Source organism: Aptenodytes patagonicus, chromosome 16 (genome assembly GCF_965638725.1).
Source record: "Aptenodytes patagonicus chromosome 16, bAptPat1.pri.cur, whole genome shotgun sequence".
Taxonomy (NCBI): Eukaryota; Metazoa; Chordata; class Aves; order Sphenisciformes; family Spheniscidae; genus Aptenodytes; species Aptenodytes patagonicus.
The window spans coordinates 394509-409014 of NC_134964.1; the positions used below are offsets into that span (position 1 = coordinate 394509).

Here is a 14506-nt window from a genome sequence, read left to right on the forward strand (position 1 = left end):
ACATCTCTGCAGCTTTGAGAGGAGTCTGGACATTGTGATTCAGGCCTCCTTCCCAAACAGTAACTTGCTGTTATGAACTTTACCTGAAGATGTAGAGGGGCACCAAAGCAACGTTCACAACTCTTGCAAACTACAGCATCTGCACGGTAGGATAAACCGTTGAATCTGTAGGATACCAGTCTTCCACTGAACTTCCACCATGCATTGCTTCAGATGTGAAAGTCTTTGACAGCTGCAAATCCAGCTGTAACAAGGATTATTTACTAGCTGAGGCTTACTTTTTACCTTCCGCTGTGAATGAACTGGGGGGAGAAGACAAGACTGAGTCAAACAAAACCTCTTTTTTGTACGATGTGCTTGGAATAAAGAAAGAAAGTGCTTTGTGACTGCCATAAATAGCAGAGACTGGCGTGAAGAAGAAACCCTTGGTCACGGGAGGATGACCAAGCTGAGGCTTTTCTCAAACTAATGGTGTCTCTCCTTGTCTAACCCTTGCATTTCCTGGGGTCTTGTTTAGACTTCCAGATGCTTTTTACATTCATTCCCAGTTGAATTTCAACAACAGGTGGAATTTTTTTGTGTCTGAGTTTTTCAAACAGCTGCTGAGAATTGTTCTGGTCAAATGTCATCATCCTGGGAAGGATCGTAAGCCCTGTTTCTGTAGCCATATTCATAAACACCTTCATCTTGTTATGGGTAAATAATCAGCAAAGCAGCCTTCATTTAAAGACTATCCTGCAGTCAGGGCTGTCTGAGAGGTCAGTGGGGTCCCTTGGAAATACTGAAGGTTTAGAATTTTAAAGCTGCATGTTAAAACTAGCTTTGTCAGAGGGAACGGGTTTTTCTTCATCTTGACTTTAAAAAATGGCTCCGTATGTCTCAGGGGTACATATTTAAGAGTCAAATCCTGTGGGTTTGAATAAAAAGCGTTTAGATGACACAATACTTCTGAAAGTTCCCAAGAGAGCAGATGCTTACCTGTATGCAAGTAGGTATCATTTGACTTCTTAATGCCCCAGCCTAAGGGATAATAGAATTAAAACAATTGTGTCGCGTAACTTAGAATTTCCCTTTCATCTACCTCTAGAAAGATGTGATGTGACAGAGCATTCCCTAGGGACCTAAATAGTGGTTGGGGCTTTTTTTTAAACAAGAATTTTTTTTATAGATCCTAGACTAGAAAAAAATAAAATACTGTGGTCCTGTTTGTGTAGTTTTAGCAGTCAGCTCTTTCCTGAGTTGTGTTACTATTAAGACTGGTGATAATTTAGACACTTGACCTCATGTTGTACATAGAGTGAAGTAGCACAAACAAAGCTTGCATTTTCCAGACCAAAAAGAAGTATTTTCTACAGAAAAGTGTTTTGGGGGTATTAAGGGCTGTTACTAGTGCAAACTGGGAGGGATGGGTAGAACAGATAGGGGTTTTCTTTCCCCCTTCTTCCTCCTATATGCAAGTACTAATAAAAATAACATTTGCAGTGGGGAGGTCCTGATGCATTAATTCTGGAGTAAAAGTTGTGATCAAGGAAGCATCTGTGTGTCTGAAAGTTGCAGGGAGTTCAGGAAGCTCCCAGTCACCAAATCAAAGGTGGATTTGACAGATAGGTCAACAGCCAACATCTGGTAATTTAAATTATGTGCTGTATGAGTTTTGTGCTGGCACTTGGTGGAAGATACATGGCACAAAAGCATGCAGCCTTGTGCTTTTAGGACACAGGTGAGCAGTGTTGCTGGGCTTTGTACTCCACCTACCATAGATGTTCTGGGACTTGCCTAATTTTAATGGCATAATCCACTGCTCTGAAACTGTCTGATACTGCAAATTATTTTATTGCCCCATGTGTTCTGCTCTGAGGTGACAGTGTTTCATGCCATCCCTGCTGCAGCAGCCTTGTACGTCTCTGTAGGCCGTTGGATGTTTCTCCAGCCTCGTTGGAGCCAACCTCTAACACCGCAGTGGCCTTGTGTGGATACCTCCCAAGCCTTGATGGCCTCTATATTGTTCATCTGTGTACTTTGGGGTTGCATCATGAAGCGCTCTGAAGCAAATTCAAGGCTAGCATGGGCCGGGCCACCTCCCAGCATGGTGATAAGCGTGAGGGAGCGGGGCCTCAGTGGGGACAGCCAAGTGGAGTGCCAGGGGTGGGCGTTGGTAGTCCGATGGTACTTGAGGTGATGTCCTTTGAGGTGGCTTTGGGGGCAGGGGGGGCATGAAGGGGTGTTTGTCGAGGAAGCGCGATGGGTGGGGTGGTGGAGCCTCCCCCCTCGCCTGGACTCTCCTGACGGCGCAGCCTCCCCTCGGCGGGGGAACGCCATCGAGACTTTTGTCTCGCCTCATGTGCGGCTAAGCCAATCACGGCTCACCTGATATGAGCGACAGGCGTCCCGCCAATCATCAACAAAGGGCGCCGCCGCCCAGCGACAGCCAATCACCGCAGAGTAGGCGTATTGCTTCACCAATGAGCTTTTAAGGATGAGGCAAGGCGCCTCAGAATAGATGGTGAGGCGGGCCAAAGGGCAGAGTGGCAGCGCGCGGTCGAATAGGAGCTAGGGATTGGGTTTGAACCGCCCAATGAGAGGGCTGCTGAGGGGCGGGCCTTAAGGTGGGTATAAAGGGCGCGGCCGGGGCGGGCGGTGGCTGCAGTTGTCACCGGCAGCAGCAGGGTGAGCCGGGTAGGGGGAGGGCGCTCCGTTCCTGAGACCGTCGCTACCCGCTGGCCTCTCAGCGGAGCCCTTTCCCCTTCGTCCATCTTCTCCATCCCTGCCGCCATGACCACCACGACCACCTTTTCGGGCATGGACCCCAGTGGCAGGAACAGCTCCAGGTCCGGCGGGGGCTCGGGGGCCGTTGGGGCCATTAGGGCGGGCGGGGCTGAGGGTATTCGCGGCGGGGCCGTCACTCCCCCTCGCCTCAGGGCCTGGGGGTCTGGCTGGGCACGGGAGGGGCTGCCTGGAGCGGCTCTGAGGGGGGAGGAGGGACGCGAGGCTCGACGCGGTGTTGGGATGGGGGGGGGGTGCGGGCACCGGCCGCGTCGGGGCTCGGCGTGTGCGGATCCTCTTCGCCGTTTCCCTGGGTGGGTGGGCGGGAGGCGGCGGCGGCCGCCGCACCCACCCGGGAGCACCGGGCTGCCTGTCGGCTCGGCGAGTCAGCTGCGCTGCTGGGGCGGTGGCGGTGGGGGGGCAGGCCGTGGCCGTGCCCTGCCGCAGCTGCCCGGGGGAGGGGAGTGTGGGAGCTGCAGGGGTGGGAGCTGGCGAGACCCACCCCGGGCTGCTGGGGTGTGCGTCCGCGTCCCTGCCTCTTCCTAACAAAGAAGGGAGGCGACTCCCTGCCTCGCTGCGCGGCCACGCAGCTACATCGCGGGGGCGGGGGGGGAAACTGCACCCCTGCCCCCCTCCTCTGCCCGCCTTCCCCTCTCTGCGGCTGCCAGGACCGGCCGTACCCCTTGGCCTAGCGGAGCAGCCCCGGAGGCTGCCGCGTTCTGGGTGGGGCCGAGCGGGCTCCATTGTCTGCTCTCCGCGGCCCCCCCCACCTGCCCGCTTCGGCGGGAGGCCGCGGGTCGGCCGGTGTCGCGCCCCGCTCGCAGCTGGGTCCCCGCACGCCGCTGCGCTTGGCGGCCGGCCGGCACCTCGCCTTGGCCGGGGTGGCCGCTTTGTCGAGCGGCCGCTTTGCCCGTCGGCTCGCGGGAAGCGTGCTCGGGGGCGGGGGGCGCCCCTTCCCCCGGCTCCGGCCCTGCGGCGGGGCCTCGGCCCGGCTCCCGGGGGGCGAACGGGGGCAGGGGAGCTGCGTCTGGGAAGGGCGGGGGGGAGGCAGCCGTAGCCTGTCTCGAAACAAAGAAAACTTGGCAGGTACATCTGGAAGAGATGCACGGCACTTCGTCGGGCATCCGCGTTTCTGCAGGAGTAACAGCTGGCTCGGGGAGGATCGCGTCTCTTTTTTTTTCTGTAAGGTTTTGGCCCGACAAAGGAGATGCTTCCTGTTTGCTTTTAGCTTTTTGGGGCGCGTTTTAAAACAAGGCAAAAAACTCGCAACCTTTTACAAGAGTGCTTCCTGGATGGAGCTGCGGGTGAATTTTCAGTATGCATCACTGGGTATCGGGCGCAATTTTAAGAGTGGTTCATTGCTCGAAGTGTCAAATGTGGCTTTCTTGAAGTGTGTTACAACACTTCAGGGCTGTGAGAGGCTTCTAATAAAATCTGCCAACCTCTAGCTGAGGTTGGCAATTGGGATTATTCCTCTTTAACAGTTTGAGTGATGGCTTTTTTCCCTTCAATTGCCTCTCCTGTTAATTTCATTAAGATTGTCAGTGGAAACTGTTGTGTCATTAAGAGAGTACTGTTTTCACTACTCTGGTAAAATAAAGGTGATCTAAGATGTGGGAGTAAGCCCTCCTTTGAACAGACTGTTGTTCAAATTAGTAAGTGCAACAGATGCAACTAAGAAAATAAACCTTCTATACCAGGACTTTTCCTCTGGGAAAAAAAGATAATGGAGTGATTCAAGACCATTATACCATATCTCTTAATTCAGAAAGGAGACAAAGCAAGTTGCAAAACTGTTCTTGGATTCTTAAAACATATTATACAATCTACTGGGATCCTCCCATTAGCAGCTCAGCATTAGTAGTTAGAACTTTGGAGAATAATTTTGTAAGGAAAAGCAGTTTGCTAGTTAAGTAACACTAAATATCCATGCCAAACACCTTTGTGAATTTTTCTTGCTGTTGTGTTGTTTGAGCTCTGTAGACTGGAGAAGTGTTTCTGTGTTGCATCTGGAACATAATAGGCACGAAGTCTCAAAAGATCTGAATGCTCTTACTGATGGTGATGACACTGTAAAATCAGACATGTTCTTTGTGTTGAATTCCTAGGTTTGGTGCATTAACAAGCTGTGTACTGTTTTCTGTTGCAAAGTTCTAAGTTTAATTTATTAAATTATTTGAAAAGAAGATGAAGTGCACACCTTTCCTAGTTTGTTCTGGTCTTCATTTCAGAGCACTGGATGTCTTGAAAGGCCAGTTCTGTTTGTGTACTCGCATCTCTCTGGGGGTTGTGACAGTTCTCATATGGCCTTACACATTTTTATTTTCCTGGCTTTTGTCTGGCTTCTCCAGCTAACACATCAGCTTTGAAAAGATCTCATGCTTAAGAAAATAAGATCTGAAGGAATTTACATTTCAAGATTTATTTTGCTGCTGTTAATTTTGGTTGATTTCTGCAAGTTGGAAAGCAGACCATAATATAGCTCATGAGGTACCAGGCAGGCTTCTTTTGTGTCTGTCTAATAGAAGATTGCTAGATTTAGGTTATCTATCTGGAGCTTTGTATATGTGTTTCTCCTAATAATAGTCTAACTTAAAACTGTTTAATTGCATCTTTTAAGTGTAGCATGCTGCAGGCTTGAGGGTTTTTCCAATGAAACAAATCTAGATAAAGGCTGCAGCCCCCAGTCATCAGTGATGCAAACAGTACTTTGGCTCATATGCCAAACTTTAGTCTTTGCTGTGCTGCCAGTTTGAAGATTAATGTTAGCCTTCACAGGGCTCTTTTTTTTTTTTTTTTTTTTTTTTTAAAAAAAGCTGGAATGTGATGTGCCCACATACCTTCCCCCCTCCCCCCCCGGCTTTTAAATTGTCTCAGAGTGAAGACTGGTAGCCGCAGCTCTTGTTGACACCTAGTAAAGCGAGGGCACAAGTAGAGTGCATTTTATTTTTGTAAGTGTTGCTAAAGAGAAGAGTAGTGGAGATACAGTGCCTGGATTGAATGCTGGCAGGCAGCTTACCTTTATAGTTCAAGTTATGCGCTGAAGACTTAACAGTCTGTGTCATTTAGTAAAAGCCAATGCATAATACAGTCATTTTGCGTAGTTTCTGTTTGGACAGAATTTAGCTTGTATGACTGCCCATTACAAGAGCCAACAATGATCTTTTGGCTTATTAGTCTTGTTTTATATGTTGGAGTGCAGCTTAGTAATGGTACACGCAAGGTTGTAAAGCTGACTCTCTCTCCAGAGTGCTGCGTCCTCCTGGTGGTGGGTCCAACTTTTCCTTGGGTTTTGACGAACCAAAAGAACAACCCATGCGAAGGAACAAAATGGCATCCAGCATCTTCGGAACTCCTGAAGAAAACCCACCTTCCTGGGCTAAATCATCAGGTAAGAAAGTAGTGCTTTGTTTCCAGATCTGCTAACATGCATTAATTCATTTTTTGTATCAGCCTGAAGCTGCCGGTGGCTCGGTGTGGAAACCAGAGTTCGCTTCCTACTTGATAGTTTAGGGCTATAAATTATGTCTACTTGCATGGGATTTTTTTATTTCTCATTTTGAGTTGCTTCCAGAGGGTGTGGTTTTTTTTTTTTTTTTTTTATGCAAGTCTTGGGCATAGATGTTGCAAGCAGCGAATTGTATTTTGGATGCAGTTTCTCCAAGTTAAATCACAGTAAGGTGAACTTGTCTCTTAGTATTTGGAGTAGCACTGATTTGATTAATCAAAGGAAGTTTAGCTTTGCGTTGTACTCACAGCTGGGATTAGGCTTCCATTTTGGCAAAGCACTTCCAGTATGGATGGCCTTGGGACCCTAGTTTTCATCTGTTTAAATGGCACCCTCGACTGCATGAGATGCTGTTGTAAGACAGTAATTTGTGAGACAGTATCTAAAGGACCAGGACATCTTAGAATGGTAAAGCTTTAATTTAAAAACAAACAAACAAAACCCACCCAAACCCCAAAAACCCCTGACTATTTATGATCCGCTTTCCCAGTAAGTTTATCTTGCAACCTGATTAGAATCAATCTCTGCTTGTAGGGACTAAGCCAGGTGAAATCAGAGAAGACTGTGAATCATCTGGACCACAAAGAAGAAACTCAACTGATGCAAACTGTGGAGACTTTGTAGATCCCAAGGTCAGTACATTAACTACAAAGAGCCTGATAATGGGACAGTTCACGCTCTGTGTGTGATGGTTTTATCACCGATGCTCACACTGTTGGAAGCATTGTAGGATTTGAATCTGTTCTTTTCCTGAAGGTTCTCTATTCCACCTGGATAGTCTTACAGTATGTTTCATCAACATACTGTAAGACTACTGTAAGGGCTGGATTTTTCTAAAAGGACTACTTTCTAGAGCTCTTAACTCTTCTTATTGATGAGACAGTAATGAAGTGGTGTGAAATCTAGCCTCAGCCGTGTGTGTAATTGTGTATTTTAAACAGATTTTACAAATAGTTACCCACAACAAACTGTGTGGATCTGTTGACTGACAAAGGATTTGGTTTTACATCCCAACAAGTACTTACCTCAGTAGCCTGAATGCTTGTTTTATTTCTGTTACTGTCTTTAATAATACCATCAGGTGTGTTACTTTCTATATAAACTGTCTACTTGGTAGCAATAGAGAGCATGATTTGTAGTGTTAACGCGGGGTTTGCTTGGTGTAGGATTCCATTTAATGGGAAAACCAGGATGAAGAGTAACAATTCCTCTGAACTTAGAAAAACAGGAATCTAGGGTAGACTGCACTTCCATAAAAAAAAATTCTAGAGCGGAAAAAAAGAAACCTAAAGCGAGAGCTTTAGGTTTTTCTGAAAAGAACTGGGTAGGTAAATTGTTGATCTCAAATGTTGTGGCAGATACCTTTTGCATCATGGGTTATAAACAGCAAGTTTTATTTTGATAATTGGCATTGATCATCACTTTAACCCATTTTTGTTAATAGGCGCTTTGAGCCATGAAATTGTTCTTTGTTGCAGAAAATGTCTTGCTCCAATTTAGCAAATATAAGTGAGATCAAATTTATAGCTGCTACCACAGAAAACAAAAATAAACTGTTTAGTCTAATTCTATTTTCTCCTTAATTGTATTAAATACTATGGTTCTCAGCTTTGCAAACAGATTCTTCCAATGCGGAATACTTTTAATTTTATGCAGTAGTTTCAGCTACAAACAACAGAAGCTGGAGCTAATGTACTGTAGCCCAGTCTGAGACTTAAGGCACTATATTTGCCTGAGTGTCTGTGCATTTATATCCTGATGACTGCAGTTTCACTATGTAATTAACAATGTTAAATCTGTGAAAGTTGATAAAACCTCATGCCATTGAGGAGCCTTGGATGCTGCTGGAAGACTTTCTGTATCTTTGTGTCAAGTTGCAGCTTGTGAACAGATTCAGTATGAAAAGAATGTTTAACTGTTTAGTGAAGGAAACTTTATCAGTAATGTTGCAAAAAACTGATCTGTATTTCACAAATGAAGTCAAGTATCCTGGATAGAACAAATGCTCTTGGCCTTGCTAACAGATAAATGTTTGATGCGGGAAAGAGTCGCTTAATAGAAAGGAGGGGAAACTGAACTATTGCTAATTGCTTACAGTATAACTTTCTTGTCGCTACTGCTCGGCAGTTACAATGTTCTGGTTACTGTCAGTGCTGCCTCATGAAGGATGCTGTTTATAATAAAGTGCTCTTGCCCACCCGCATCCTTCACAGTGTGGGAATAATAAGTATGCCACATGTTACAGGTCATCAGAATTCCTTCAGTAGTATCTATTTAAACTTCTTTTAAAAGGATGTTAGGTAAATAAATAGCTGATGAAATTAATCACTCTGTAAGACTCAGTGCTTACAAACCCATAATATTAATCTGCAGAAATATATATGCAGAACCCACCATGCCACTCTGATATCTGTCCCTAAGAGCCAGTTGCTGGTCTAAAAGCGCTTCATTGGGTCTGTCACTCAAAGTGTTGCTAGGTAGAGCGGTGTGCCTGACCTCTGTGGTCATAATGTGGAGTGTTGAGTACCCTCTCGATGGAGGGGGAAATACATTGTGAAATGTGAGATATAATGTGTTTCTCTCTCTTCTAGGGAGGAGATGGTGGTGGCGAAACTTCTGGTGAGTAACTCCTTCAGACTCTTCTAGTAAAAGCCTTTTGCAGTTAGGCACTTTTGAAATAGAAGATATAGGATATATAAATGGTCATGTATTAGGAGAGAGACAGCTTGGGGCTGCCCCCTTGAATCCATTGAATCAATAAAGTGACCTGACTACTTCAGTGGAAGTGTGGATATGGAATGAAATGGCAGAGTGCCTGTTAGTCATCAGGTTAAAAATGAGAACAGTCCTGTTCATTTATTTTGCCAGCAGCAGTTGGTGTCAAGATTTGTTTAAGTACTAGAAGGCAAGGTGGATACCATCTTGCAAAGAGTTCAGTGATTGAAAGACTATACTGCTGTTTATAGTAGCTTAATGGATTTTAGTTTAGCAATTTACTTCTTTCCTATTGTCTTCTCATACAGCAAACAGTACATTCACAGAAATAATCAAAACCAGCTACTGCCTCTGCAAGTGTCTGCATTAACTAGCTTTTAAATTCCTGTTGCTTTTTAAATGCTGATTTTTGCCAAGGAAGTTCATATGCATACTGCAAATTTCATGTAAACAGAGGCATTTCCCCTAGCAGCATGCACGTTAACCTTGAAGTGTTTTTTCTAGCTCTGAGGCTGGAAATCTCTCCTTTGTAAGATTCACCTTAAGAATAGCTTACTTCCTGATGAGAGGAATGCGTATGCTGACCAGGTACTTTCTAGGTGCTACTTTCAACACCTAGGAGTTGTGGGAGATCATTAAAGCCATTAGCAGTTCCATGTCCTGAAAAGACCTGCTGGGATGGTGGGAGTTTTTCCAGAATGTTTTTAACTACATCTAAGTGGTATCTGTTCCCAAAATAAGTCTCTGCTTCTTTAGCAGGCTGCTTCTAATCAAACTACACAGGCTTCTTTAGTATTTCTTTCCCATGTCTGTCTGATCTTAATGGGCACTGTAGGCATTCAGGGTTTATGCCTCAAGTAGGAGGATGTGGTCTGATAACAGACTAAACTCATCTAAGGGCTCTGCTGCTTCTCCTGGTGTTTGTTTAAACCAGCTCGCCGTGGGGTCAGGTGAGAGCCTGCAAGCAGTGGTGAAGCAAGAAGAGATGGGATGGGAGGAAGCAGAAATAGGGCTGCCTGGGTTAGCAACAGCTGACTGAAACTTTGAGTACAAAATTATATTCCTGACTCTTAGAACAAGTTCCCATTTTCACAGATGTCATATTCGTTGACTTCTGGTTTGTTTCTGGTAGGTGACAGTGAAGGAAGTTCTTATCAAGTACCAAGTAAATGTATGGTGGGAGGTGGTTTTTAAAAAAAGAAAAGTGTTACTGGAAAGTAACTAGGGTTGTTTACTGTTGTGGCCATGACTAAAAATTAAGTTTTTTTTAAGATGGTCAAGATGAAGTAAAGATGACAGGCAAAGGTTTGAATGTTAAACTTCCAATGATGGTACTTAGGAAGGAGTAGAAAGTTAATGCTTCCTGGATGTGGTTTCTGTGGCAGATACCTGAGAATTTTAATGAATTGTTAAATTAATTTCTAGTGTTGATAGCTTTGGGTATTGTAGCTTAATGGAGCAGAGTCTTGTTGAGCTAGCTGTGTCACTCCACCACTTGATATTCCTGCTGTGTGAGATGGCAGACGTGAGCTGGTGAACATCCCACCTGTTGCACATGTGATTTTGTACTTGATGTTGTAGAGCTGTCTCTGGGGTTTGAAAGGGGCTGAATGAATACACCTCCAAATAAAAGCTGTCTGCTTACGAGTTCACAGCATAACTAGATTCTTAATAGGTTTCCATCATTAAAAAATGTTTGTTCTTCTGAATTTGGAAATTATGTTCTGTATGTAACTGAGTATAAAACCCCAAGTAGGTGTCAGGTGGGATACGCGTATTTATTTAATCATGTCTGTCTAGGGGAAGAAAACTTGTTCTTTTTGCAGCAGTGTTCTTGCTTACTGTTTGGAAGCTGTAGTTCCCTTCTGTGCATCAAAGTTTCCAATGGCTTGCAGTATACTCGGTAGAAAGCTGTTTCAGAGATTATACCCTTTCTGATAAGGGAAGAACTTTAACATTTGATGTGATCCTGTTGCATTTACCACTTTATTAGGTTAGCAAACTTATTTATACCTTGATTATGTGGGAAGTACTGATGTGCGTATCAGCTGTCTACATGAGCCTCTAAATGCTATAGAAACTTCCTCAAAGTCTCCTGTGATAGTAGTTCTTGTTTCTTTTGTGATTCAGTTAGCACTGTGTACTTAATGAATGTGACTAGCTAAGGAGAAGGAAACAACACTCAATTGACTGTCACCAATGATGACTGACTTTACATGATACACAGGAAGGTGGAGCCTGGCATTTGGTGGACAGATCATCATCCTGAGTACTGCACAGCAGTTGGACTGTCTGCTGAAGGCACAGACAATGGAGCATTTAGCGCTGTACGAACATCGGGCATGGCTGCTTGCTGAGTAAGCAGGCGGTGGTACACATGAGCTACAGAAGCTTCAAGCTTAGAACTTTGTATTAACTGTTTTGTTCAGATGTGCCTGTGGGTTAATGAATACAGCAGAGAATCTCTATTGTAGATTATTTCTGACTGCATGGAGACTATACTAAGCTGCTGGAGTTCTTTGATATTATTATAAGCATGGATACAGGGGGTTCAGTGAACTGAGTGGGTTTTCAGTGTTTCTGATAAAATTCTGCATCAAAGGTTATTAAAAACAAAACAAAAAAACCACCCCAAAGTCAAAAAAACCAAAACAACCCCAAACCCACAAAAAACTGAGTTGCCACAGGATTTGAGGAAAGCTGCTCCTGTGGATAGGAAGGTGGCTAAAGAATAGGAGGCAAAGGGTAGGGCTTAGTGATTGCTTTTCAGGTTAGAAAAATGAGCCATGGGAAGTGATGCTGGGACTAGTTTTACTCAGTGCCTTCATCCGTGACCTGGAAAAGGTAATGAACAGTGACATCTCCAATTTTGTTGGTAATATTAGCTCTTTCAAGTAGCCAAATGTGCTGATGGTGAGAAAATCTAACTGTCAGAAGGACTCAACTTAAACAAGGTAGGCAGGTAAAAAGGTGGCAGAATAATCTTTATATAAGTAAGTCTAAAGTAATGCATGGGGGGGGGGAGAACCCCAACACCTAATCCATGCCAGTCTTGTGTTCAGCTCTGCGCAGCAGTTAACTCCCAGGATCTGCCCTGAGTCTTATTACTGGAAGTTCTCTGAAATGTTTGGAGGTGCCAGCAAAATGTTGAATATCATCAGGGAGAGAATGGGAAACAAGACATTGTTTTGCCTCTATAAACAATGATATGCCCACATCTTGAATCATGTATACAGTCCTTGAAATGTAAAGGCCAGAAGGTTGCAGTGGAGGTGAACAAGGGGCAGAGGAAGGTAATGGGAAAGGTAAGAGGTACAGCAGCTGCCTTATGAGGAGAGACTAAAATGGCTGTGCCTCTTCAGTTTGAAGAGAAGGCTGGGGGAGAGGGAACACTATCAAGATTTACTAAATCATGAAGGTGGAGGTTAAGGTGAATGTGCAGCTGTTCCCCGGATCCTCCAAAGCAAGAACTAGCGATCATTAGATGAAACTAAGAGGTCTGTTAAAAAAAACAGATGAAGTACATCTTCACAGAGGTGGTGGTGAAGCTCCACTCCACTCGCCCCACCAAGTGTCAGAGGGCTACTTGGTGCTGATTTGGGCCTTTGGCTCATAATTGTGTTAATCTATAACAATGTGAGGTGCTAATATACTTGTTGTGCTCATGAATTAATTGTCAGTGAAGCAGGTACATTAGTTATTTGCTACAGTATCTGAAGTGCTTCCTGTGAAGAATTCCTTCTGTGTCCTGTCTTCACTTGTGGTTGTTCACAAGTATTTAAACTAGATGAAACTATCATGTGCTTTCCAGGGAATGTATGATCAGAGCCTCCTCATGCATGGCTAGTCCCTAGTCTGTTCTGTGTGAAGCCTCAGAAGTGTGTGTCAGATCCTTTTCCCCCTAGTTACGAAATTGGGAATGTAGTTTGAATCTGAGCTCTTGCTTACAAGTACTGGTGCTTCTGTGACTTGGTTTCCAGCACCTGCTCAGACTTGAGATACAATTGTCATAGTCATATGCTGACTAATAATATGTACAAGACTTAAGCTGCTTGTCATTAAAAAAAAAAAAATATTGCTGGGGTCCTCTAATAGCAGCTGAGTGAATGTGGCTCTTGAATGCCTGAAACTGAACTGTAAGGCACCAGAGTTCATCTGAAAAACACTTCAGAGGGCTGAAGTCTGTCCTGCTGGCAGGTCACAGCAGCACTCTGAGTGTGTCTGTAAGCCTGGAGAGAACTTACAGGAGCTGATCTTCTGTATAAGCCAGCGAAACATCTGGCTTTCATCATCCACATCAAACACTTTAAAAGCTTCTTTTCTTCTAGAAAACACTGAGGCTGATGTAGAAGCTGCCCCAGGTCAGAATGAAGAGAAATCCCTGCCTGCTGCACCTGTTCCTAGCCCAGTAGCACCAGCACCGTCCAGGAGAAATCCACCCGGTGGCAAGTCCAGCCTAGTCCTCGGTTAAACCTTTCCCTTCCTGACTGTTTCGAACTCGTGTCTGTTTCTTTCCCCCATGCTTGTGAACTGCACAACTTGAGCCTGACTGTACATCTCAAATTTCTTTAATTAAAAAGAAGCACTTTATGTACTCCATCTTTTTTTTTGAGATCAAGGGTTTTTTTCCACTTCTGTCCTGTGTTTCCCCCAGATCTACTGGAAGTGACATGAGTGTTTTCTAGTGATAGACTTGAGGGAAAGCTTTATGAAGTATAGTGATGTAATTCAAAGGAGAGTAGATTGGTTCTAAGTGTGCTTAGAGGGTTTTTGTACTGAGATTTTTTAGAACCCCTTAGCTTTACAAGGGTCTAGAATCCTGGTTAAACAGGCCAGCAAACAATCAGCAAGAGCAGTCCCTCCACATGTGGGATTTGGGGATCTAAAAGGCTTCATTGACTGCATGTGGTAAATGCCTTGAGCCCTGCTGTGCCATATAAATCATAAAGTGGTTAGTGTACACCATGCTGCCTTTAAAAAAAATAAATCAAAAAATCTTGATACTGGACTACTATGAAGCAGGGTATGTGCCAAACAGAGGGCTGATGACGAGAGCCGCCTGGCCTAATGCTAGGAGGGGATTTATTCAGACTTTATTCAGTAAAGGTGGAGTGGATCATAAATAAAAATTACGGGGCATTTTTTTTACAACTGACTCAATGCTGTGCATGATCATGCTGGTGCTTGACCATGAGGTGAAAATCTCATCCTTTAAAGTGTGTGTTGTAATTTCACAAAGCTGGACTGTTGCTTAAAAGTAAATAATATAGAAATTTTGAAGCAGCGTTTCCTGTGTGGGTTTTATTTCATGGGTTTGGTTTTGCTTTGTTCTCAGTTGTCCTTGTCTCAGCCAACCTGCCCTACTCTGTTAGAGGTGGAACGCAGCAGAAGAGGAGAGTTCTTACACCTGGCTTGAGGGCACCATCGTGTGCCATCTTCCCCTGAAGAAAGTGTCCGACTTACCTCTTTGTTTTTATCTAAGAGATCAGAGGAGCATGGAATATGGCTTGATATATATAA

General features: G+C 44.5%; 1 protein-coding gene across 1 annotated transcript; it reads left to right on the forward strand.

The window, feature by feature from the left end:
* Positions 1-2649: 2649 nt before the first annotated feature.
* Positions 2650-14266, forward strand: JPT1 (Jupiter microtubule associated homolog 1). Its single transcript, XM_076353619.1, has 5 exons — positions 2650-2828; positions 6012-6154; positions 6806-6903; positions 8863-8890; positions 13315-14266. Exons 1-5 carry the CDS (start codon positions 2773-2775, stop codon positions 13455-13457), a joined length of 468 nt encoding a protein of 155 aa, XP_076209734.1. The 5' UTR covers positions 2650-2772; the 3' UTR covers positions 13458-14266.
* The last annotated feature ends 240 nt before the right edge of the window (positions 14267-14506 follow it).

Bases quoted from the DNA above. Each gene is read 5' to 3' on its own strand.
- JPT1 (XM_076353619.1), top strand. From the start codon at position 2,773: ATGACCACCACGACCACCTTTTCGGGCATGGACCCCAGTGGCAGGAAC. The intron at 2,829-6,011 runs GTCCGGCGGGGG...CTCTCTCTCCAG, and splicing joins AGTGGCAGGAACAGCTCCAG to AGTGCTGCGTCCTCCTGGTG. The intron at 8,891-13,314 runs GTGAGTAACTCC...CTTTTCTTCTAG, and splicing joins TGGTGGTGGCGAAACTTCTG to AAAACACTGAGGCTGATGTA.